This window comes from Cololabis saira, chromosome 10, assembly GCF_033807715.1.
Source record: "Cololabis saira isolate AMF1-May2022 chromosome 10, fColSai1.1, whole genome shotgun sequence".
NCBI lineage: Eukaryota > Metazoa > Chordata > Actinopteri > Beloniformes > Belonidae > Cololabis > Cololabis saira.
Genome location: NC_084596.1, coordinates 3,143,859 through 3,168,397, shown reverse-complemented (window position 1 = coordinate 3,168,397; position 24,539 = coordinate 3,143,859). Strand labels below are relative to the sequence as shown.

Sequence of the window (24,539 nt, the reverse complement as noted above, 5' to 3'; positions counted from 1 at the left end):
TGTGTATTTCTTTACGTGGTGTGTCTGACCGTCAGTTACCCCCCAAGTGTGAACTCAATTAGAACGTCTTTACTTAGTTTGGGAGACTGTAACTCAAGGTTTTGCACACGCTTGGGGAAGTTACCATATTTTCAAGCTGCTGTGACAAAATAATTTTTCTTTTTCAGGAGTTTTTTGTCAGATTTCTTTTGTTATTATTGTTTATTTTACTGATTGCTGTTTTTAACCTCCAGAACCATCATCTTTGGTATGTCATTAATTACAGCACCTGCTTCTGATGACATGGAGTTTTTGTTGGCCAGTTGTGTGTTTTATGGCTCGTTGGTCTAGTAGTATTATTCTAGCTTTGGGTGTGAGAGGTCCCGGGTTCAATTCCCTGGACGAGGCCCAGAGATTCAAGCAATTGGTGCTTTTCTCCTCCAAGTAGCAAAGTTTCAAGACTGTCATAAACTGTATTCCTTTACCTGAATACAAACATCGACATGATGTGTAAATGCTGAAAACCCACATCTTGCTCCTCTTTCATGCCAATAGATAAGCCGTAGTCCATAAACCCTTTCCCCTTTTTTTAGTTGGGCTCCCTTTTTTGTGTTATTTCACCAACCCATGTGCCTATTTTAAATGATCAAATATTGTGTGTATTATTAAACTCCGTACCCTCCGAGAGGGTAGCTAAACCAAAGTGTTCTCTAAAGAATGAATGCGAGTTAGGAGAACAGGTCTAACTCTCTGAAGGCTCTATAACCACAGAGGGACTTGAACCCTCAATCTTCTGATCCGAAGTCAGACGCCTTGTCCATTAGGCCATATGGTCCACGAGTTGCTCCTCTTTCTCATTCTATTGTTGGGGAGAAAACACCAACATGGAGACGAGGTGACTGAGAGGTTAGGGTGAAGTATGAATCATCCACCGAAAGCCAACGTTATCCACAACGGTGCAAATGTTTCCAAACGTAGTGGGTGTTTTGAACTCACCCAGGACGCTCAGTCAGGCTCCCTTCAGCTCCTCCCTCTGCTGCCCAGGTGCAGCATATCAGGTTCACCTGGACCAGTTGAAGAATTTGTAGGCAATGCACCCACACTCAATGTAAATAATCTTTAAACTTTATGGTGACTGAAAACTGCCTGATCAGCTCTGTTTTATAAAGCACATTTTTACATGAACAAAATAAGAATAACAAGAAAATAACACAACAAATGTTGAAGCACAACAGCCATGAAGACCATTTCTACAAGTGTTTGAACCAGCATTGTTTCATGTCTCATACTTGTCTAGATCAGGGGTGGCCAACCCTGGTCCTCGAGAGCCACACTCCTGCATGTTTTAGATCAGGGGTCACCAATCCTAGTCCTCGAGGGCCGGTGTCCCTGCAGGTTTTAGATGTTTCCCTGCTTCATTGCACCATGATACAAGTGACTGTGTCATTAACAGAATTGTGCAGCCCTGGATGACAAGCTGGTGACAATGATTAATTAGAATCAGGTGTGTTAAAGCAGGGAAACATCTAAAACATGCAGGACACCGGCCCTCGAGGACCAGGATTGGTGACCCCTGTTTTAGATGTTACCCTGCTTCAGCACACCTGATTCTAATTAATGGTCCTAATTAGCTTGTCATCAAGGTCTTCACAATTATGTTGATGACACAGGTACTTGTATCATGGTGTGTTGAAGCAGGAAACATCTAAAACATGCAGGAGTGTGGCTCTCGAGGACCAGGGTTGGCCACCCCTGGTCTAGATGGTTTTGTATAAGATTAAGGAAGAACAACAATAGAGGGCGCTGTTGCTACATTTGGTAACGTGCACATGTCATCATCGTCATCGGCAAATCAATTCAGAGGCGGTCCTGGATACTTTAAACACATCCCATCAATGCTTTAGTAAATAAATGAATAAGACAAATAAATGAAATACAGCGTGTATAAAACACATGTGTAAATTACACTAATCCTTCACACATTCAAAGGTCCATCCATCCATTATCTATACCCGCTTCATCCTTTGCAGGGTCACGGGGGTCTGCTGGAGTCTACCCCAGTTATTTCCAGGCCAGAGGCAGGGGTTACACCCTGGACAGGTTGCCAGTCCATCGCAGGGTCATATATACAGACAAACAACCATGCACACCTACGGGCAATTTAGAATGATCAATTTACCTAGCGTGCATGTTTTTGGACTGTGGGAGGAAACACGGGGAGAACATGCAAACTCCACACAGAAAGACCCTGCTGGGCCTGGGAGTTGAACCGGGGACCTTCTTGCTGTGAGGCAACAGTGCTAACCACTAAGCCACTGTGCTGCCATTCAAAGGTATAATTTATAGATAAAATAAAATGAATAAATAAAAAAAATTTGTGTTGCCCAAGTGATCCCAGGAGAAGGATGAAGGATGAAGCTGACACCAGGACTTGTTCCCCTTTTGCATCTGTGGACAGTAGTTGGCATCGATGCTGATGGTTGATTTGTACGGACAAGATGGCAGCAACCAGAATGACATTTATCTAAGCGGCTTAAAGAAAAACCAACACTCATGTAGTGACATCATAAACACTTTAATATTGATCAGTAATCCACAAAACCACCTCCCCGAGCTGCAGTCTGCACTCTAGATACTGAATCAGCTTTTGATGGAGGAAACCAGATCATTATATTTGGTATCCACAGAAATATGGATTTGGTAGAAATGTGATCCAGTGGACGATGGACCATAAAATCTGTGGTTGCAATAAAAACATCTTATTTCCAAACAGTTTCTTGACTCACTGAATAATTAGGTGAGAAAATGAGAGCTGAAAACAATGTTACAGATGACGTCATGGAGGGGTCGTCCAGTTCTTCTACAGTTTAGGAACCATAGAAGCACATTATTGTTGTTGATTTCTCCTTCTACTGACAAATGTACATAAAAATCATCGTAGTACATTTAAAATCAACCAGGCCGACCCCCGGGACCCTGAACATGAAGAAGAGGTTCTAGATGATGGATGGATCATCTTATTCATACAATAAACTCGCATACAAACAAACACTTTACCATGACAGAGACCTGACAGTCCAGTAGTGATGTCATGGCTGGAACAGGAAGTTGTGTGAATAAAGACCAGGATGAACCCTGGCTGCACAGCAACCTTGTGCTCAGATCTGTCAGCAGGTTGTAACTTCATCTGGGCTGATTGCAGCTCAGTGATTCCTCTCTGACATCACAGTTGGTCACATGTGCAGCAAACTACCTGCAGCTGAACATGAAGTGAATGATCTGAGCTGAACTGAGCTGCAGAGAAACATCATGCTGCTGTTCACTTTGAAGCTCTGACTGGAAACAGACAGAAGAACAACATGTGGATCCTGGAATAACGGCAGCTTCACCTTTAAAGGACCGGAAGAGGAAGAAGTTTCCAAGGAATCATTCAGAACAGTTTCACCAACATGTGATTCAGGTGTTCTGGTGGAAACAGAGACATACATGTACAGACTCAACTATCTGTCCAACAGAGACAGTTTATCTGACAGGAGGAGACTCTGGAGACTGAACTCAACACAGAGAGACTGAAGAACCAGAACCAAACCAGAACCCAGGATAGAGAGGTTCAGTGAATTTGGTGTTGAAGGTGTGGAGGAGGATCAGTCTGTCAGAGGAGACGCTGTAGAAGGACAGAGTTCCAGCAGGAACGTCCACATACACTGCTACTCTGTCAGAGACTGAGGAAGAGGAGGAGGAAGATGTTAGTCTGTTATTGTGCCAGACACGGTACTGACCATCATCAGAACAGAACAGATTCCAGGAATGATCGTTCCATCCAAACACACAGTCACCAGAGTTTCCTTTCCTGCTGATTCTTCTGTAACTCACTGATACAGAAACTCCTCCTCTCCTCTGGACCTCCCAGTAACAGCGACCCATCAGAACTTCTCTACACAGCAGCTGAGGCCAGGAATGAAACCTGTCTGGATGATCAGGATATGACTGATCCTCCTTCACACACATCATCTTCCTGTTGTTGTCAGACAGTTGGATGCGTTTGTGGACTGTGTTTGTGTCGATGGTGAGTTGACAGGAATCTGATGGAGACAACAAACAACCCAGCTGCAGTTATTATTGATCTGTCATTGATCATTGACGGACACATGAATGAGTTATGTGTCAGTGTGAAGATGGTTGAATGTGTGAAGGAAATGAAAACACACTTACACTTCCATGGACCTGGTGTCATCCATCGTTGTCCAGCAGGATCCACCCTGAAAGGAGGAGGGGGGTCAGACCAGCACAGTCTCTTTCAGCAAACATGGACATTACATGGCTCTCACACACTGATGAGGGAACAGTCCAACACTTGGACAGATGCACGTGAATGCAGCATCTCTGAAGTCTGTCCTGTGGTCGTCACCTTCCAGCACAGTTTGAACACATTCTTTTCATCTGATTTCATCTCTGCTGAATCAGCAGCAGGAGGAGACCGTGTCATGGATGAGTGAAGGTGCAACTGTTATTGTGCTGTGATAGGCCTGAAAACCACACTGCTGTGTTTCTGGGATGTTTACTGGGCCAAGAACGGCTCAGAGTTGTGAACTGCATCTATCAGCTCTGCTGCAGCACCAGATAAGCTGCAGCAGCTCTGTCTGCTCAAAGATCTCTGCTCAAAGCCAGAGAAACACAAAGATGATGTCCACAACAACACCATGAAGAGTCCAGCACACTGATGTCCTTCTGTCTTTCTACCTGAGAGTGTCCAGTCTCCAGCTGGGATCCTCCAGTCTAGACAGAAGCTTCACTGCTGACTCTCCTGGATGGTTGTAGCTCAGGTCCAGCTCTCTCAGGTGGGAGGGGTTGGAGCTCAGAGCTGAGACCAGAGAAGCACTTCCTTCCTCTGAGATCAGACAGCCTGACAGCCTGCAGACACACAACACAACACACATGCAGAGACTCTGAGAGAACTGCTCTGAGACTAAAGCTGACTGTCCTCGTGTTCACCTGATGATGGCACTGAAGGAGAAGTCAGAGGATCAGCAGAAACACATCAACAATCCTTCAATGTCAACCACAGTTGTAACCGTAAACAATTGAACACTTGGTGAATTCTGACCTGAGAGACTCCAGGTGACAGTGTGGACTCTCCAGTCCAGGACACAGCTTCTTCAGTCCTGAATCCTGCAGGTGGTTGTTACTCAGGTCCAGTTCTGTCAGACTGGAGGACTGAGAGCTGAGAACTGAGGACAGAAGTGGACAGATGTTCCCTGAGAGGTTACAACCACTCAACCTGCAGAGGAGATTAAAGAGAGATCATGAGGTTATTTACATAGGAACGTTTGTGTATAACATTTCATGTACAAGACAATTAAAGTGCTTAAAATAAAAAGATTTAAAAAAATGAATAAAACATTTAAGAATTTAAAAGCAGTAATTAAAGACAGACATATGTAAATAAAAAGGTTTTCAACTTGACTTAAGGCTATAGAGAGTTTCAGCATCCCTGATGCATTCTGGGAGTTTGTTCCACAGTTGAGGAGCAAAAGCTGAACGCTGACTCATCATGTTTGGTTTTAACTCTGGGTACAGAAAGTAGGCGTGTCCCCGACGACCTGAGGGTTCTGGTTGGTTCATCATGGACCAGGAGATCAGAGATGTATTTTGATCCAAAATCATTCAGAGAATCATAAACCAGCAGCAGGATTTTAACATCTATTCTGGGACAGACAGGAAACCAGTGTAAAGATCTAAGAACTGGAGTTGTATGGTCCGCTCTCCTCCACATGTTATTTACGTGATAACAGGCTAACTTCACTACCGTCTTAATGTGGCTGTTCAGGTCGGAGTCCAGAACCACTCCCTGATTTCTGGGTTGGCTATTTGTTTTTAGCTTCACTACTTGAAGCTGAATGCCAATGTTTAATCTTATTTACTTGGTTCCAAACGCGATTATTTCTGTTTTTATCTTCTTTAACTGAAGTAAATTGTGGCACATCCACTTTTTAATGCAATCAATGCATTTGATAAAAAATGTAATTGCATTATGGTCTAGGTGAGATGCTTATATAGATTGGGGTGTCATCTACATAGTCATGGTAGCACATTTTGTTCTTTTTCATAATTTTGAGCAAGTGAGAGCATGTAAATATTAAACAAAAGTGACCCCATAATTGAACCTTGAGGAACTCCACATGTTATTTGTGTTAGCTCTGATTTGTAGTTACCTAAAGACACAAAATATTCTTTGTCTTTTAGATAGGACTGAAACCAGGTTAGTGTTGTGCTAGAAAGTCCCACCCAGTTCTTCAACCTGTCTATCAAGATGTTCTTGTTGATTGTGTTGAAAGCAGCACTGGCACCAGGAAGACTAAGGGTGCTTTCACCTCAGTCCCGTTTGGAGAAGTTGTTCCGAAACAGGGAGCATTTCCCCCTAAATATTGGTTCGTTTGGTATATCTGAACACAGCAATCGCGCTCGGATGCGGCACAAAACAAGCGAGCCGAGATCGCCTAGGAGAGGTGGTCTTGGCTCGCTTCCATTCCAGACCTGCAGTGAGAACATAATCGACACAGCAACCAACACACACATTCATTGTGTATATGCTACCGCGGCGCAAGGAGAAGAGTCGGCGCAGCCTTCACCACCTTCTCTCCTATTGGACACAACTTTCTCTCTTCTCTCTTCTCTCCTATTGGACGTGCCGAGATATTGTCACAGTGCAGCACGGTGTAATTAAAAAATGTTTAATTTGGGCAGGCGCGGTGCAAACGTCGCGGGAGCCGCCCTCTCGCCCACCACCGAGCTCGGCGGGAGAGCGGCCCGCTCTTGCGCCGCGGTAGCACATAAACGAATGTGATTGCCGGCGGTGGTCTGCGCTTTGCGCCCTCTCTGTAAAAGTGGCTTGTTGTTTTTCCCAGGGTACGGAAGAGGAAACTCCTTCCGCGTTAATTTCTGACCAATGAGAGAACAGTTGGTTCGCGCATGGCATTTGTTAACAGCTTTGAACCGCTACAGACATTTGCCTTGTGAACACAAACACCACATATGAAAAACGAAACAACTGTATCGATTTAGCCCCTGAATCAGAACAAAACAAACAGGCTACAGGTCTGAAAGCACCCTTAGACTGAAATGTTGCCAGTATTGGAGTGGATATCATTAAGGACCTTTACTAGAGTTGTCTCACTGCTGCTATGTGGCCAGAAACCTGACTGGAACACATCAAAACCGTCATTTAGTGTCAGAACGATGATTGGTTGCATGAAATGGATGACAAAACAATTGGTGGCACTGTACTGTTGGATATGAGGGCAGTATTTGATGTTCTTGACCATAATGTGTTATTGAATAAGTTACATTGTTATGGTTTTGAATCAACTGCTATTACATGTGGTAAGAGTTATTTGTCTGATAGGAAAAGCACTGTTTACTTTAATGGTAGTGATTTCAAGCTGAGTGTGAGAGGTGTGTGGTTCCCCAAGGCAGTTCTTTGGGTCCGCTTTTATTTTCAATATGCAATGTATGCTTATGACTCAACAGTTTATACATCGGCAAATGTGCCTGCTTATTTAACTGAGATTTAAAGAGTGGAATTAAAATTAACATAAAAATGGATGATAAGAAACACATGAGTTCTGAATAAGGTGAAGAGAAAGTGTACTGTTTTAGGTTTAAAACATTTATTAATAAATGACCCTGTGCTATGCTTAACTATGGGTGAAATAGTGAGAGAGAAAGTAACAGAAGTGAAGGTATTAGGGGATGTAGTAGAGAGTCAAATGTCCTGGAATAGACACGTTGACCAAATAGTGCAGATAATGGGTAGAGGTATAGCTGGGATTAAACACTGCAGGAAGTTTCTGCCTAATGATTTAATTAAACAGGTGATACACGCATCGGTCTTGTCAAATGTAAATTATTGCTCTGTGATTTGGTCCAGTACAACCAAACGTAACCTGGCCAGGCTGCAGGTAAATCAGAACAAAGCAGTTAGCTGAGTCATTCAGCAACTTTATCAGACCAGTGGAAGTAATGAATCCCCATCCATCCTGGTTAAGTGGAGAATGTAGGATATTTGTTTATTCTTTTTAAATTGAGCTATTGATGATTTTTATTAATATTGTGTCTGAGAGTGAGATGAGAAAATGTAAATCCTGACTTTCAAAAGAGTAAATGTATATATAATGATGATACTGTGCTGATTATAATGTTACTTTTTGTACTTTGAGCAGGTGTCCTAGTGTCTGTTGTCTCTGAGTTGTGAGCATGTATGTTTATGAATTTGAATTAATAATAATTTTGTAATTCAACTGATGATTCTAACGAGACCCCAGAGAAAATGCTGTGAAATGTCAGCAGCTAACGGGGATCTAATAAAACAACCAAATAAAAAGTTCAACAATGGTCAACAGATTCTGACCTGAGAGACTCCAGGTGACAGTGAGGACTCTCCAGTCCAGGAAACAGCTGCTCCAGTCCAGAATCCTGCAGGTGGTTGTTACTCAGGTCCAGTTCTGTCAGACTGGAGGACTGAGAGCTGAGAACTGAGGACAGAAGTGGACAGATGTCCTCTGAGAGGTTACAGCCACTCAACCTGCAGAGGAGATTAAAGAGAAATGATGAGGTTATTTAAAAGATGATTATGGCATTTAACAAAGAAATAAATGATATATTATCAATGAATACTGATTATTTCAATGAATAATCAATAAGTATTGATCATAGTGATCGCTGCATTTCTATTCTCTGCATGTGAAGTTTCCTGAGATGAATCATTGAGGAGAACTGGTCCCACATGGACCTGAACTTAGTTGAACAGTTTATGTAATTGTTTCCTCCATGAACACATGTGATTGTAATTAAAACAGATGTGTCCGTGTTCGTCCTTACACAACTTTCTTGGAGGCTTTGACAACCGGCAGCAGCCTCCGTAGAACCTCTTCTGAAGCTGAGTATTTCTTCAGGTCAAATACCTCCAGATCTTCTCCTGATGACAGTAAGATGAAGCCCAGAGCCGACCACTGAGCAGGAGACAGTTTACCTGTGGAGAGACGTCCAGACCTCAGGGACCGTTGGACCTCCTCCACCAGAGAACCAGCGTTCAGTTCATTCAGACAGTGGAACAGGTTGATGCTTCTCTCTGCAGACACATCCTCACTGATCTTCTTCTTGATGTATTCAACTGTTCCCTGATTGTTCTGTGAACTTCTTTCTTTTGGTTCCAACAGACCTCGTAGGAGAGTCTGATTGGTCTCCAGTGAAAGACCCAGGAGGAAGCGCAGGAACAAGTCCAGGTGTCCGTTGGGACTCTGTAAAGCCTTGTCCACAGCTGTCTCATAGAGGTCAGTCTTTGTGTTTCTTTGTTCGTCCAGCAGGTTGACTCCAGACTTGATGAAGGTCTGATGGACATGAAGAGCAGCCAGAAACTCCTGGACACTCAGATGGATGAAGCAGAAGACCTGGTTCTGGTACAGGCTGCTCTCCTCTCTAAAGATCTGGGTGAACACTCCTGAGTACACTGAAGCGTCTCTGACATCGATGCCACACTCTCTCAGGTCTGGTTCATAGAAGATCAGGTTTCCTTTCTGCAGCTGCTCAAAAGCCAGTTTTCCCAGAGACTCCACCATCTTCCTGCTCTCTGGACTCCAGTGTGGATCCGTCTCAGCTCCTCCATCATACTTGACCCTCTTCAGTTTGGCCTGGACCACCAGGAAGTGGATGTACATCTCAGTCAGGGTCTTGGGCAGCTCCCCTCCCTCTCTGGTTTCCAGGACTTTCTCCAGGACGTTCTCCAGGACCGTAGCAGTGATCCAGCAGAAGACTGGGATGTGGCACATGATGTGGAGGCTCCGTGATGTCTTGATGTGGGAGATGATCCTGGTCTGCTCCTCTTCTCTGAACCTCTTCCTGAAGTATTCCTCCTTCTGTGGGTCAGTGAACCCTCTGACCTCTGTCATCATGGAAACACACTTAGGAGGGATCTGATTGGCTGCTGCGGGTCGTGTGGTGATCCAAAGACGAGCAGAAGGAAGCAGGTTCCCCCTGATGAGGTTTGTCAGCAGCACGTCCACTGAGGTGGACTCTGTAACATCAGTCAGAACCTCATTGTTGTGGAAGTCCAGAGGAAGTCGACTCTCATCCAGACCGTCAAAGATGAACACGACCTGGAACTCTTCAAAGCTGCACATTTCTCTGGTTTCACTGAAGAAGTGATGAACAAGTTCCACCAAGCTGAACCTTCTCCCTTTTAGCACATTCAGCTCCCTGAAGGTGAATGGAAGCAGTAACTGGTTGTCCTGGTTGGCTTTGCCTTCAGCCCAGTCCAGAGTGAACTTCTGTGTTAGGACTGTTTTCCCGATGCCGGCCACTCCCTTCGTCATCACCGTTCTGATTGGTTCATCTCTTCCAGGTGGGAGTTTAAAGATGTCTTCCTGTCTGATGGCTGTTTCTGCTCTGTCTGGTTTCCTGGAAGCTGCTTCAATCTGTCTGACTTCATGTTCATCGTTGACCTCTCCAGTCCCTCCCTCTGTGATGTAGAGCTCTGTGTAGATCTGCTTCAGAAGGGTTGGGTTTCCTGCTTTAATGATCCCCTCAAACACACACTGGGACTTCTTCTTCAGCTTCGACTTCAGCCGCTTTTTACAACCTGCAGCAGAAATATCTGAATACACATGAAAAAAAAAACATTTAGGGCCCGATTTACTAAGATCCTAAATAAAGAGTACTAAATTGCGTGTGCACTGAAAAAGTTTGCGCTTGCTGTTTGCGTGTGGTTTGCGGGTGATCAACTAAGATTGCGTGCGCAATTGATAACAGGTGCAAACAGCAGTATTTAAATGAGGTGTTGCGTGTCTTACGGTTTGCGAGCGCAAACTCTGCGCCATGGAGAGTCTGGATGGAATGCACAGTCACAAGTCACAAGCGCAAAATGAAATTTGACGAGTTGGAGTTAGAGATATTAGTGGAAGAGGCAAATAAACACATTAATGAACTACAGCAAACAAATTTAAACATTACCAAAAGTAATGCAATATCAGAGAAAACCTGCGATAGAATAAATGCAGTTGGTAACACAAAAAACGGAAAAACGTCTGGTTTTTCATATTTCAATTTTAGGCACAGATCAAAAATACTAAATAGAAAAACGGGCCACAGGACTGAATTTGATTTTAATATTGAATTGGTCGGGTTTGCGTGACCCGGTGGTGCTCGGCATGATCTGAGGAGAAAAAGACAATCAGACACAGAGCTGGAGAGCGCTTTGATTCAATCTATTTATGAGTTAAGTTTTTATTCAGACAGTATATTGCAAATATTATATATTATATAGCAAACACTGACAGTAAATGTGTGACAGACGGGACCATCATATGGCCGAAAGAAGAGAAGTGTTCAGAACAGCGCACAGCGCACACTACAGGCTGATTTATGGTTCCGCGTCACACCAACGCAGAACCGTTGGCGTAGGCTACGCGGCGACGCATACCGCACCGCGACCCTACGCCGTCGGCTACGCCGTCGATTTAACGCAGAACCATAATTCAGGCGAAGCTGCAGTCTGTCTGCGCTGATCCTGACACAGCGGGTCGGAGCGGATTTGGTCATGATGTTTAACCTGTGTTTTGTGAATAATAAGCACGGGTTTTAATTAAATGTAATTTACGAAGGATGATTTCACGTTCAATAAGAACTAATAAATAAATAATCAATAAAATACAAAGTTTTGGCACAAAGGCTTGGCCTGCTTGTGGGCGAGTGGAGGGGGGCACATTAAGAGAAGGTGGCAAGATATAAGGCGGAGAACTAAAGGAAAAGTGGCCTTTAATAAAACTTGTGCAACCATTTTTAAAATAGCATGCAGCAGAATAAAGACTCTCTCTCTGCATATTCTTTGATTTTGGATGTCGCCTCCTTGCCACAATAACAGCAGCAGCAGATTAGCACCTTCCTTTCGAACGTATTAAATACAGACGCAATCACAATACGCGCAATTACTATCAGGCTTGGTAAATCTCATTGCGCGTGGTAAATGGAGCAATTTGCATCTTCCCCTCCCAGTATTTAGGATTTCTGCCGGGTACGCCCCATATTGATTATTCATCAGGGCAAAAGTACTAACTGAATTGCGTGTGCAATTTTGCGCATTTCAGAGACGCAGTCGTCTTTGCACGCTGTTAGTAGATCAGCTGGCACTTTGGTTTGCGGGTGCTGTCAAGTTTGCACACGTTTTAACACACGCAAACCTTTAGTAAATCGGGCCCTTAGTGTTATATAAAGTTCAACTTAATTCTCCTAAAGAATCAGAATGTGAACCAACACTGATCGACTCTAACGTTACGATGAGCTGTCCAATATTGAGTAGAATCACTTTTACCACCAAAACACCTCTGAACATTCGGGACGTGACAAGAACATTTGGGGTCCTGAAGTTTCTAGTACCACAATGTTAGCAGTACAGCCCTGATGGGTTATGGTTTTGTGGGTTGTTGTGTTCATGTTATTGTTGTGGTGCCTGTGAAGTTGATTTTCTGGGTTTAGGATTTGAAAACACCACAATATGATCTGATCCAATAATCTGTAGAACTATCAAGACAATCTGGAGTTAAGCAGGATTCCTGGAAGAGGAAAATCACATCTTCCAGTTATCTTGTGGTGTTGGCTGGTCAAAAGGGCGGCATTAGCTCAGGTGGTAGAGTGGGTCATCCAATGATCGGAAGGTTGGCGGTTCAAATCCTGCTCCGTCCCGGTTGCTGTCATAGTGTTACCTTACCCACCTTGCCCCGTGTGAATGTGTGGTGGTGGTCGTAGGGGCCGTTTGGTGTAATATGGCAGCCACACTTCCATCAGTCTGCCCTTTCAGATTCATCGAATGTAAAGGGCATTATAAGTTAACTTCATTATTAAACATGTTTATTGAGGTCCACTGCTGCCCTGTACAGGGAGGCTGCTGTGGTAGGGGGTATGTGGCAACTGGCCTGCAGAAATGTTTAGCTGAGTGTCAACGGTCAAAATAACCTTCACGTGGATCAAGAATGCAGATTTGATTCCAGCAGAACATTGTTGGAACAAGAAGAGCAGTACTTTATCTTTCAGTGGTTTTAATGTTGTGGCTGATCTGTGAATGTTGTTTATCACCTGAGGCATTCTGGGTCATTTATCCAGCAGATTAAATGTTCAGAGAAATCCACTTACTGCTCTGCAGATGCTCAGCCAGCTCCTCCTGCTTCATTCTCCTCAGGAAGTTCACTGTGATCTTCACAAACGCCTCTCTGCTGCTCCTCCCCTGTTCTTCATCCTCACCCTGCAACAGATGCTCTAGGGATTCTGGGTAATCTGGACTCAGAGCCCTCTGGATCTTCTTCAGCTCATTCTTCACAAACATGACAATGTTGTCCTCCAGCAGCTGGAACAGAAGACCAATCAGACTGAAACCATGGAGACAAACATCAGGTCCATGATGGACAGACTGACAGTCCACTGGTCTCCAGAGACCAGCATGGAGACAAACATCAGGTCCACGTTGGACAGACTGACAGTCTACTGGTCTCCAGAGACCAGCATGGAGACAAACATCAGGTCCATGTTGGACAGACTGACAGTCCACTGGTCTCCAGAGACCAGCATGGAGACAAACATCAGGTCCATGTTGGACAGACTGACAGTCCACTGGTCTCCAGAGACCAGCATGGAGACAAACATCAGGTCCATGTTGGACAAACTGACAGTCCACTGGTCTCCAGAGACCAGCATGGAGACAAACATCAACAGAACAGATGGAGAAGCAGTTGTTGTTCATGTACAGACCTGAAAGACGGAGTCCAGCTGGGTCTGATGCTGCTGGACAGACGGACCACTGGGGGACTGTGAGATCTGCTGGTCCACTCTGTGGAGGAACCAGGAAGAATTAGCTCACATCATGTCTGTCCTCACAGAGACAAACACCAGCTGAAGGGCCATGAAGTCCTGTTTGAGGACAGTCCATCAGAGGACTGGTGGTGGTGAAGGTTTACTAGTCCTGCTGATCCACCGAGAACATGTGACCTCAGTGAAAAGTTACAACAAGACCAGGAAACAGGACAACTGATGGAGACATGAAGCAGCTGAGGAACTCTGGACCATAATCAGTAAGAGGAACTCTGGACCATCATCAGGATCAGTAAGAGGAACTCTGGATCATCATCAGTAAGAGGAACTCTGGACCATCATCAGGATCAGTAAGAGGAACTCTGGATCATCATCAGTATCAGTAAGAGGAACTCTGGACCATCACCTCATTTAAAATGGACTGCGTAGGATTCATACTAAAAGTGCACGTACGCTCAAAAGCCGAAAATGCCGGGCGCAAAAAAATATCCGGATCAATAAAACCATGTGCACGCAGATTTGCACGCAACGTTCCTTTATGAATCACAGTCCAGCTGGAAGGCTGCGTAGCTGAATCCTCGCCCTGTACACGCCCATAAATGCATATGGATGAGCCTACTGAGCATGCGCAGTGGCTTCCTCCAGCCTGTTTGTACGTCAGAATGAATTTGAAGTAGCAGCCACCGTGACACTGACTTTCACGGAGACAGAGATGTTGTAGATGATGTGGAGGACAGGAAAACCACATTATTTGGTGGTCACAGTAAAAGTTAGAATAAGTATATAAATAGTATACAATAAAATAAAGCGAGTGAGTGGCAGCACGCCGTTGCTGCGCTAAACGCCGTGAGTTCCCCGGCGCAACAGGGGGACACACGTCCCCCCGTCTTTTCAAAATCATGTTTTTTTTCCCCTTACTTTTTACAGTTTAAAAACTAACGGTAGGCTCAGCCTTAAATTGCAAATTATCAAGACACTGTATGAAAGCGATACGAAAACGGCCCCGCAGCCCCGCTTCACCCCCCGTTACCCCTCCTCCTCTCCCGTCTCCCCTCAGAGCTGCTCAGGGCGGGTTTATGGTTCTGCGTTCCTTTAACGCAGAGCCTACGGCGTAGGTGCGCGTCGCCGCGTACCCTACGCCGTAGGCTCTGCGTCGTTTAATGCGGGACCCTAATTTAGGCACCATACACCGGACCCGCACCTAAAGGTTTCACGCGCGCGTAAAACTCATATATATGAAAAAAAATCTGAGTCCCTTTAGGGGCTCCGTGGGGCTCCCTAAATGCAGCCCCTCATTTGTTCTGTCCTAAAGCGGTGTGTGAAGAGGAGGCAGCAGCAGCAGCAGCACCAGAGTCCTGACTGACTGAGCTTCACACAGAGGACACGATCAGCGCTATTTTATTTTATTTTATTTTATTATTTTATTATTTTAAGTCTGATATATGTTGTGATATTTGATGACATTATTAAGAGTATTACATGAATCTGGCTTCATTTCACCCCCTCACAGCCTGCGTCGCCAGTTCCCCGTGTCTTAAGTAAATTCTTACGGGAGGGTCCGAGTTGCCGTAAAGATAAGCAGATTTTTCGGTTAGTTTTTTCTTTTTAGATCCGAGGATTTGCGTAGAAGGTGCCTTCCGCAACTTTCAGGCGCTTTTTCTGCGCAAGCAAGCTTTATAGATGAGGCCCCAGTAAGAGGAACTCTGGACCATCATCAGGACCAGTAAGAGGAACTCTGGACCATCATCAGGACCAGTAAGAGGAACTCTGGACCATCATCAGGACCAGTAAGAGAAACTCTGGATCATCATCAGGATCAGTAAGAGGAACTCTGGACCATCATCAGGATCAGTCCTCTGGAAGGTAAGACCTCCAGATGTGTCGACCAGAGGAAAAAGCTCCTGACAGAAGATGAAGATCTATGAGGAGGAAGCTCAGATCACCATCAGGTGATGGAGGACCACAGGGGTCCAGGACCACACGATCTACTCAGGAAGAAACATGTGGACATTTCCTAACACAAGGACTGATTTAAATACATTTAATGTGTTTAAATGATCTCACCTCTCTGAAGAAGAATGTTGGTCTCCTTTAAATTCAATTAACCAGCCCCTTGACCGGTTGCTCTTCAAGGACAAACAGCTGGGTTCATGTTCAAGAGAGTCTCCTTTCTGATGGACCCTGATAAAAGACAAAAGTTCAAAATGTAAATATTCTATTTAAAAAAAAATAAGTTATACAGATACAAATATTTTTGTCTATTTAAAAAGTATTAAACATAAATCATTGGTAGCATTTGGATAAACTCACCTCTTTACAGCCGAACGTTGCTCTCCTTTGAAGTTAATACCATCGTCCTTTGAGTTGTCGCTCTTCAAGGACACACAGCTGGGTCCAGGTCCAGGTCCAAGTTCAGGTCCAGGTCCAGGTCTACGTTTACATCCAGGTCCAGGTCCAGGTCCAAGTCCAGGTCCGGGTCCGGGTCCAGGTCCAGGTCCAGGTCCAGGTCCAGGTTGATTCCTGTAATAATGATGTTTGGTGATGTGAGTCTTGAGCTCTGACATGCAGAAGAGTCAGGGACAGTTAGAGATTTTCATCTCACCTCTGAGCTTTGCTCCGACTCTCATGTTCCTCACACAGAGAGGTTTTAGAGGGAGGGACTCCGTCCTCTCCGTCCTCACACTGGTCCATTCTGCTGAATTCAAATCCACATCAGCTCACACACACACACCTTCACCTGCAGAGGAAACACACATCAGCTCACACACACACCTTCACCTGCAGAGGAAACACACATCAGCTCACACACACACCTTCATCTGCAGAGGAAACACACATCACTGGTGTTGGACACAGATCAGCTGATCCTGCTATGGTTTGTTCCTCTATAGTTTATTTTTGTTTCTACTGAGCAGTTGAGTGAGTCACTTGGCACTTTTTTTTTTTTTTCGTATCCTTCAAATGTTGGAAAGGGTCCCACCAAGTCAGTCCACCAGGACTAACATGCTCTAACTAGCTGGAAGTGTGAAACAACAATGATGTGATTTGATGTGAGTTTTTACTGCAGAAACTTGACAATCTTGTTACTGTAAATGTGAGGAAGCTCAGAGAATGATCTGCAGAGACAAAGGTTCAATGTGCAAATATAAGGAGGGAAAAACATGCTGTATCCAGTGCAAATGAGTAATAAACGTAATATGAGGTATGATGATTGACAGAGTTCAGAGTCCAGAGTGCTGGGTGTCATATGACCTGGAGAATAAACTTCTTTTACGTCTCTCAGTAAAATGTTTCAGTTAATCAGCCTGTTGTTTCTGACCCGTCTGCATGAACCTCTGGGAGCTTCTGTGTCAACATTGATGCTATTGGAAGTTCAGTCACTAAGACTTCTGGATTAAGATACGCCGTCTTCAGTAGTTACACAAGCACCAGAACAACTCCTTCTAGGAACCAAACTGACTTTAATGCTGGAGACAACAGCTTCATTCCAGGAAATAAAAACCCCTCACAGTTTGATTGATGAAGAAAACTAATCATCATTGATCATCACTGTGTCTCTGATCTGTGGGGACTTTGGGGGGACTTTGGACTAGAAAGTGTTTCAAGTGTTCAGCAAACCAATGACGGAAAGGAAAGGTCTTAACGCAAAGTTCTTCTTTTCTATGTTTACCTCAAAAACTGAAAAATAACTTTTGTAAATAAAGTAAAGTATGTTGGTCAAAAGACTGTGTAGCTCAAAGGCCCAGTGACTTGTAAACTTTCTTTTTTTTTTTTCTTTTACCTTGTCTGCACACATATTAATGGTTGATACCATGTCGGTAAAAACCTAAGGCATATATATGTTCACTATTACTATATCTATTACACATATATGTTATATATATATATATATATATATATATATATATATATATATATATATATATATATATATATATATATATATATATATATATATATGTTATATATATATATATATACAGGGCTGCACATAATTATTTTGGTCTGGTGCTCAGAGGAGCCCCTGGATATGTGACTTGGGCCTCCAAAAACGCGGTGACCCGTCTCGCCGGATCGATAAAAGAGGGATGCAGGAATAAGTTATAGGCAAAACGATATTTATTCACTTATAAAGATGAATGGCTCAATATAGTCTTTTACAAAGTTAATTTATTTCAATAATTCAACTAGAATATGGTGTAAAAGTTAATTTATTTCAATAATCCAACTAGAATATGGTGTAAAAGTTAACTTATTTCAATAATTCAACTAGAATTTGGTGTAAAAGTTAACTTATTTCAATAATTCAACTAGAATATGGTGTAAAAGTTAACTTATTTCAATAATTCAACTAGAATATGGTGTAAAAGTTAATTTATTTCAATAATTCAACTAGAATATGGTGTAAAAGTTAATCTATTTCAATAATTCAACTTAAAAGGTGAAACTAATATATTACCTATTCTTATTACATGCAAAGCAAGATATGTTGAACCTTTATTTGTTATAATTTTGATGATGGAATTGTTTATTGATTTCATAAAATATTCTCTAATTTATTTTTTATTTGGGGTTTTCATAAACTGTGTGCCATAATCAGAGAGTAGCGTCTTGCTGCTGCAAGTAACTGCTGCACGCAGTGACGGACGCTGGCTGATTTATGGTTCCGCGTTGCATCAACGCAGAGCTTACGGGGTAGGATACGCGGGACCGCGAACGTACGGTGCGCGTCGCCGCGTAACAACATCATGCAGCCACTTCTCGGCGAAGACACGTTTTCTGTTTCTATCCACGGGTAGTGGTTTAGTTTGGCGTCTCTTTGTAGTTGGTGGTGGTGGAACGCCAAAATAATTACTTAATGGCGCTTGCTTCTTGGACATTTTGACGAGACGTGACGGGGTTTGTTCAGTAAAGCTGATCCTTACCTCTTTTCCTCACCGCTGCAACGAGTATGGGAGGGGGAGTAAGGACGCGCTGTGATTGGCCAGTACTAACTTTGAGTGGCGGTTCTGGGGAAAAGCTCTCGCAATAGATTTTTTAATATTAGTATTCTGGTCTGGCCACAACCAATAATATGAGCCCCAGCTGTTGGTACGCAAAAGCGCTTCGCAGCACTAGATTGACAGCGCATTGAGGATTTTGACGGCGCATGCGCTCTGGCGGCCCACTTATGTGCAGCCCTGTATATATATATCCACTGCCAATCCAGGAAGCAAGAACACATGGAGGAACACGTCAAGCACTGGAAATCTGCAGCAAAAACCACAAACGAAACACAAAACCGACACGGAGCCGACCAAAACACGAGCAGCAATCGACCCAAATCTCGAGATCTGATCACAGTCTAATGGTCCTTTTCCACTAGTATCTACTAAGCGCGCTTCTACCCGCCACGCCCCCGTCTTGCGCTTTTCCACTACGGGCCGAGGCGGGTGGAGCCGCTCCAACCAGATACTTTTTCTGTAACCATTCTGCCGAGGTTCTAACCGGGCTGAGCCGGGACTATTTCTGACGTCACCACCCTCCACGCCTCTGATTGGTCGTGGGGCCGTCAGACGTTTGAATCAGGAAGCGGGAGTCAGCGCGAGAACGACTCGCGGCTCGTGGCGATTTTATTATACAGCACACAAGTCTGTTTGGTGATCCGACTCTGAGGTGCAGATGTTCATAAACCTGGTGGCTGAGAATTAAAAAGGGATGTAGACGGGGGATAAGGAACCACCAGATCCACAGGAGCTTTGTTTTCTTCTCAGCCGCTCACGGCTCCAGCTGAACAAAGCGGTTGCACAATCGAGTACGTCACAGCAGCTTCACCCCAACCCCCCCACTTCTCACCTGGCTGTGGAAAAACAGACGAGGGCAAAGCGGGTGGAGCCGGGATGAGGCGGGACGAGCAGTGTCGGGCTGAATAGGTACTAGTGGAAAAGCACCATAAGCTAAGCTACTGCGACTAACTAACCCCAAAAACTACAGAGCAAGCATGCAGGTGAACAAGCCAGTGTGTATGTCTATGTGTGTGTGTGTGTGTGTGTGTGTGTGTGTGTGTGTGTGTGTGTGTGTGTGTGTGTGTGTGTGTGTGTGTGGGTATGAGTGTGTGTGTGTGTGTGTGTGTGTGTGTGTGTGTGTGTGTGAGTGTGTGTGTGTGTGTGTGTGTGTGTGTGTGAGTGTGTGTGTGTGTGTGTGTGTGTGTGTGTGTGTGTGTGTGTAGGTGTGTGTGGGTATGAGTGTGTGTGTGTGTGTGTGTGTGTGTAGGTGTGTGTGTGTGTGTGTGTGTGTGTAGGTGTGTGTGGGTATGAGTGTGTGTGTGTGTGTGTGTGTGTGTGTGTGTGTGTGTGTGTGTGTGTGTGTGTGTGTGTGTGTAGGTGTGTGTGTAGGTGTGTGTGCTTGTGTGTGTAGGTGTGTGTGGGTATGAGTGTGTGTGTGTGTGTGTGTGTGTGTGTGTGTGTGTGTGTGTGTGTGTGTGTGTGTGTGTGTGTGTGTGTAGGTGTGTGTGTAGGTGTGTGTGCTTGTGTGTGTAGGTGTGTGTGGGTATGAGTGTGTGTGTGTGTGTGTGTGTGTGTGTGTGTGTGTGTGTGTGTGTGTGTGTGTGTGTGTGTGTGTGTGTGTGTGTGTGTGTAGGTGTGTGTGGGTATGAGTGTGTGTGTGTTTGTGTGTGTGTGTGTGTGTAGGTGTGTGTGTGTGTAGGTGTGTGTGTGTGTGTGTGTGTGAGTGTGTGTGTGTGTGTGTGTGTGTGTGTGTGTGTGTGTGTGTGTGTGTGAGTGTGTGTGTGTGTGTGTGTGTGTGTGTGTGTGTGTGTGTGTGTGTGTGTGTGTGTGTGTGTAGGTGTGTGTGGGTATGAGTGTGTGTGTGTGTGTGTGTGTGTGTGTGTGTGTGTGTGTGTGTGTGTGTGTGTGTGTGGGTGTGTGTGTGTGTGTGTGTGTGTGTGTGTGTGTGTGTGTGTGTGTGTGTGTGTGTGTGTGTGTGTGTGTAGGTGTGTGTGTAGGTGTGTGTGGGTATGAGTGTGTGTGTGTGTGTGTGTGTGTGTGTGTGTGTGTGTGTGTGTGTGTGTGTGTGTGTGTGTGGGTATGAGTGTGTGTGTGTGTGTGTGTGTGTGTGTGTGTGTGTGTGTGTGTGTGTGTGTGTGTGTGTGTGTGTGTGTGTGTGGGTGTAGGTGTGTGTGGGTATGAGTGTGTGTGTGTGTGTGTGTGTGTGTGTGTGTGTGTGGGTATGAGTGTGTGTGTGTGTGTGTGTGTGTGTGTGTGTGTGTGTGTGTGTGTGTGTGTGGGGGCATGAGTGTGTGTGTGTGTGTGTGGGGGGGGGCATGAGTGTGTGTGTGTGTGTGTGTGTGTGTGTGTGTGTGTGTGTGTGTGTGTGTGTGTGTGTGTGTGTGTGTGTGTGTGTGTGTGTGGGTATGAGTGTGTGTGTGTGTGTGTGTGTGTGTGTGTGTGTGTGTGTGTGTGTGTGTGTGTGTGTGTGTGTGTGTGTGTGTGTAGGTGTGTGTTGGCATGAGTGTGTGTGTGTGTGTGCATTTATAAACATATGGAGGAAAATACAAGGCTCAAAAAATATCCCCTTCTCCTAAGTGGGATCAAAACAGGGGGATAAAAAAAACTAAATAACAAACAAATAAAGTGCACATGTAACAACAGGGAGTGTTACTCCACCTATGAAGTGCAGCCGTTTCCTCACCTGATCCTCAGTGCTCAGCCATAAACTCGTGCGCCCGTCTGTGCGCGTGTGTGTGTGTGCGGAGGGGCATTATTGAGTTTTATGTTTTATGTAAAGCGCTTTGCGTTGCATTTTTTATTTTGTAAGAAAACCGCTTAACAAATAAAGTTTGATTTGACTGGTCATTTTTTGCAAGCTGCTACAGCGTTGTCTGCTTTTGACGAGGGGGGGGGGGCGGAGCGCTGCGCTCTTTAGGCTGATTTATGGTTCCGCGTCACACCAACGCAGAGCCTACGGCGTAGGTTACCGTGCGTGTTGCGGTGCTCTCTGCTCATGTGTTTGGCTGCAGGTATTTGAGACTCGACATACTTCGATGGTAATTCATTTCAAATCGACAGTACATGCAAATAACTTCAGTCTTGTCCAGCAAACCATCTGCATATTTTTGAAAGTGAACTAACCGTTCAAAAGTCCCTTTTCATTCTCCATCTTTCAATCCACCATACGTTTCCTCAGGCTATGGGTGCAGACGAGCGCCAGAAATGTTGCGCCTCTTTTTTTTTTAATCTCATGCGTGTGTGTGTGTGTGTGTGTGTGTGTGTGTGTGTGTGTGTGTGTGTGTGTGTGTGTGTGTGTGTGTAATAAACCAAACAAAGCTCCACCTGAAGTGTATCTATAGTGGGGGCGGGGGGGGAGCAACCCCGCCACCTGCGAGACCAGAGGCCGACACGGAAGAACCCGGAACCCAGGCCACCGGCAACCCCACAGAGGGGAGAAGTAGGAGGGAGGAAACCCACCGGCGGCGGCCGAGGGGGCCCGCGGGCGGGGCCCCCACGACACGGGAAGAAGCAGCCAGGGATCCCACGGCGGCGGAACCGCAACCCAGGCAATCCCCCGCCACCCGGACCAGGCCGGACATGCGGCCAGGAGGCCCTCACCCTCCAGGCCAACAACCCCCACCCGGCGAGGGGCCAGCCTGCCCGGACAGACGGAGCAGCCCCGGCCGCCGACGTGGGCAGGTCACTTGTAAACTTTCACTGAATTATTTATTCTACATACAGCAGCCAATAGAAATGCAATATTCTGCTTTATGACTAGTCACTGGTTAGAACAAATACAAAACCAAAGGAATCTTACTAAAGGTATTAATCAACTTAAACATAAATCCCATTTATGCAAAATGGCTACAACAGATCAAAAATAAATCAATTAAAAATATTGTCATTTAACAATCATGTAGATTTGTCTTCAGACACAAACAAACTCCTGAAGACAAAGTTCAAACTTACAGTTTTTTCAAACAGTCCAAAGAGTTGAAGATGAAGATTCTGCAGTCTGAACAAAATCTACTGAGACGCAACTGAACTGATCCTGGAATGATTCAGAGCTGCACCTGTGGAGGAGGAGAATGGATAGAAAGGAGGAGGAGGAGGAGGAGAAGGAGGAGAATCAACAGGTAGGAGGAGGAAGCGTCTCATAAATGATCTGGCTGAACTTAAAAAATGAAGGTGACAATTTATATTGAAGGTTGTGAATGAATTTCAACTAAATTATTGAATAAATTAACTGATATTTTTTAGGTGTATTCATTTATTTTGGTTCATCATTGTTCAGATTAAGTCCCATGATTTACTGGGCTCCTGTGTGTTTCTACCAACAATGTCCATCCAGGGTCAGCTGTTGGGACATAGTGTGTGTGATGTCATCAAAAATGCCACTTGTGGAGTGATTGATCAGGGCGTGACAGCTGCTTCCATCATGAACACATCCCTTACTTGTCGTTCTTGAATATCTCTGACTTTTTGACTCCAGTAAAGATAGGTGGTAGAAAAGGTGCGCATGAGATGATGCCCGTACAGTAATTACAGTAAAGCAGCCCACGGGCGCTGTTTACGTCAGGCAGTGGATAAATAGAGGCGGGACTGTTGCGTTTCACAAGGACTCCAGCTTCAATCAGCGCGACCGCGCATCAGCCCAGGAGCGCCCTGCCAGCTGAACTCGTGCAGCCACGCACCATGAATGAAGTGTTGAGGATATTTTTATATAATTATGTGAATATTTTATAATCATTTAACACCTGTTAGTAAAACATTTAACTAGGGCTAATATTGAGAGTCCAGAGAGAGAGAGAGAGAGAGTGGGGAAAAAAACACTGGCCGGACACACACACAGGGTTGAGGGAGGGGGAGGTCCGCTACACCTGCAGCCCGTGGCCTTGAGTGACTGTGGCAAAGGTGAGAGGCAAACTGGGAAGCTGTAACATTATGACATCATGAGAAATTTCTGGCGAATGTATCAAATCGGTGCCTAGAAAGTACAGAAAATGTCGTATCTTATCTCAGACTGGGTATATAAGCCGTGGTCCGGAGATAAGTTTTAACAGTTTTCCTTGGACCGCGGAACATGTGATGCTCTCCTGTGAACATCCTGTTAGATTGTACTTTTTTTGCAATAAAGGACCTTCACAGTATTTTTTGGACGAATGCCAGCCGAAACTTGACTCCTGTGTTTTCTTCAAGTCCACGGATGAAGGAAAAACTTAGACGATTTTGGAATAATGGAAAACTTAGAATTATTGTGGAGATCCCAAAAAGGATTTTCTCTACAGAAGCATTTTGGGGCCGGAGATGAGGAATCAGACAAGCTTTGTCTCCTCAGATCAGTATGAGAAGTAATGCACGTCTTTGCACATTTAAATACTGTGCAGTTCAGTGTGTATCTGGTGTAAGAGAGGAACCGATTCAACTCGGATCTTCAGGGGCTCACTCCTCCCTACTAAACACAACTCTGGAGCACAGAGCAGCAGCGCTTGCTCATCAATGGGCCTCCATCAGCTCGCCGTCTTCCTGCAGCATGAAGGTGACCTGAGTAGGGATGCTAACAATTAATCGATTTGAGATTATTGTCAATAAGAAATTACTAAGGGTTGATAGCCGCTTTATCATTGGGCTGTGCTCCCTGAGCTTAATGCCGATTTAATGTCTTGGCGCACTCTGAACACAGATTGTTGGACTTCCTTAATAACAGAAAGCTACATCACAATAAAATGCCACTACATGCAA

The 24,539-nt window shown here is 44.7% G+C and overlaps 1 protein-coding gene and 1 non-coding gene across 4 annotated transcripts; both read right to left on the bottom strand.

Moving 5' to 3' along the window:
- Nucleotides 1-741: 741 nt before the first annotated feature.
- On the bottom strand, nt 742-814 carry trnar-ucg (transfer RNA arginine (anticodon UCG)). The gene has a single exon. It is a non-coding gene; the product is annotated as a tRNA-Arg (tRNA).
- A 1,721-nt stretch (nt 815-2,535) lies between these two features.
- Nucleotides 2,536-22,854, bottom strand: LOC133452312 (NLR family CARD domain-containing protein 3-like). Of its 3 annotated transcripts, none has more exons than XM_061731549.1 (12): nt 22,767-22,854; nt 16,433-16,567; nt 16,141-16,350; nt 15,895-16,011; nt 13,771-13,849; nt 13,159-13,369; nt 8,857-10,627; nt 8,387-8,560; nt 5,084-5,257; nt 4,720-4,890; nt 4,192-4,238; nt 2,536-4,061 (listed from the first exon to the last, which is right to left on the bottom strand). In XM_061731549.1, the coding sequence occupies exons 2-12, from the start codon at nt 16,519-16,521 to the stop codon at nt 3,535-3,537; spliced, it is 3,570 nt and encodes a 1,189-aa protein (XP_061587533.1). In that variant the 5' UTR covers nt 16,522-16,567; nt 22,767-22,854; the 3' UTR covers nt 2,536-3,534. The 3 variants fall into 3 exon arrangements, with proteins under 3 accessions (XP_061587533.1, XP_061587532.1, XP_061587534.1); XM_061731548.1 differs by having other exon boundaries at nt 16,433-16,608; nt 22,767-22,843; XM_061731550.1 differs by having other exon boundaries at nt 8,857-10,612; nt 16,433-16,608; nt 22,767-22,843.
- Nucleotides 22,855-24,539: the final 1,685 nt, after the last annotated feature.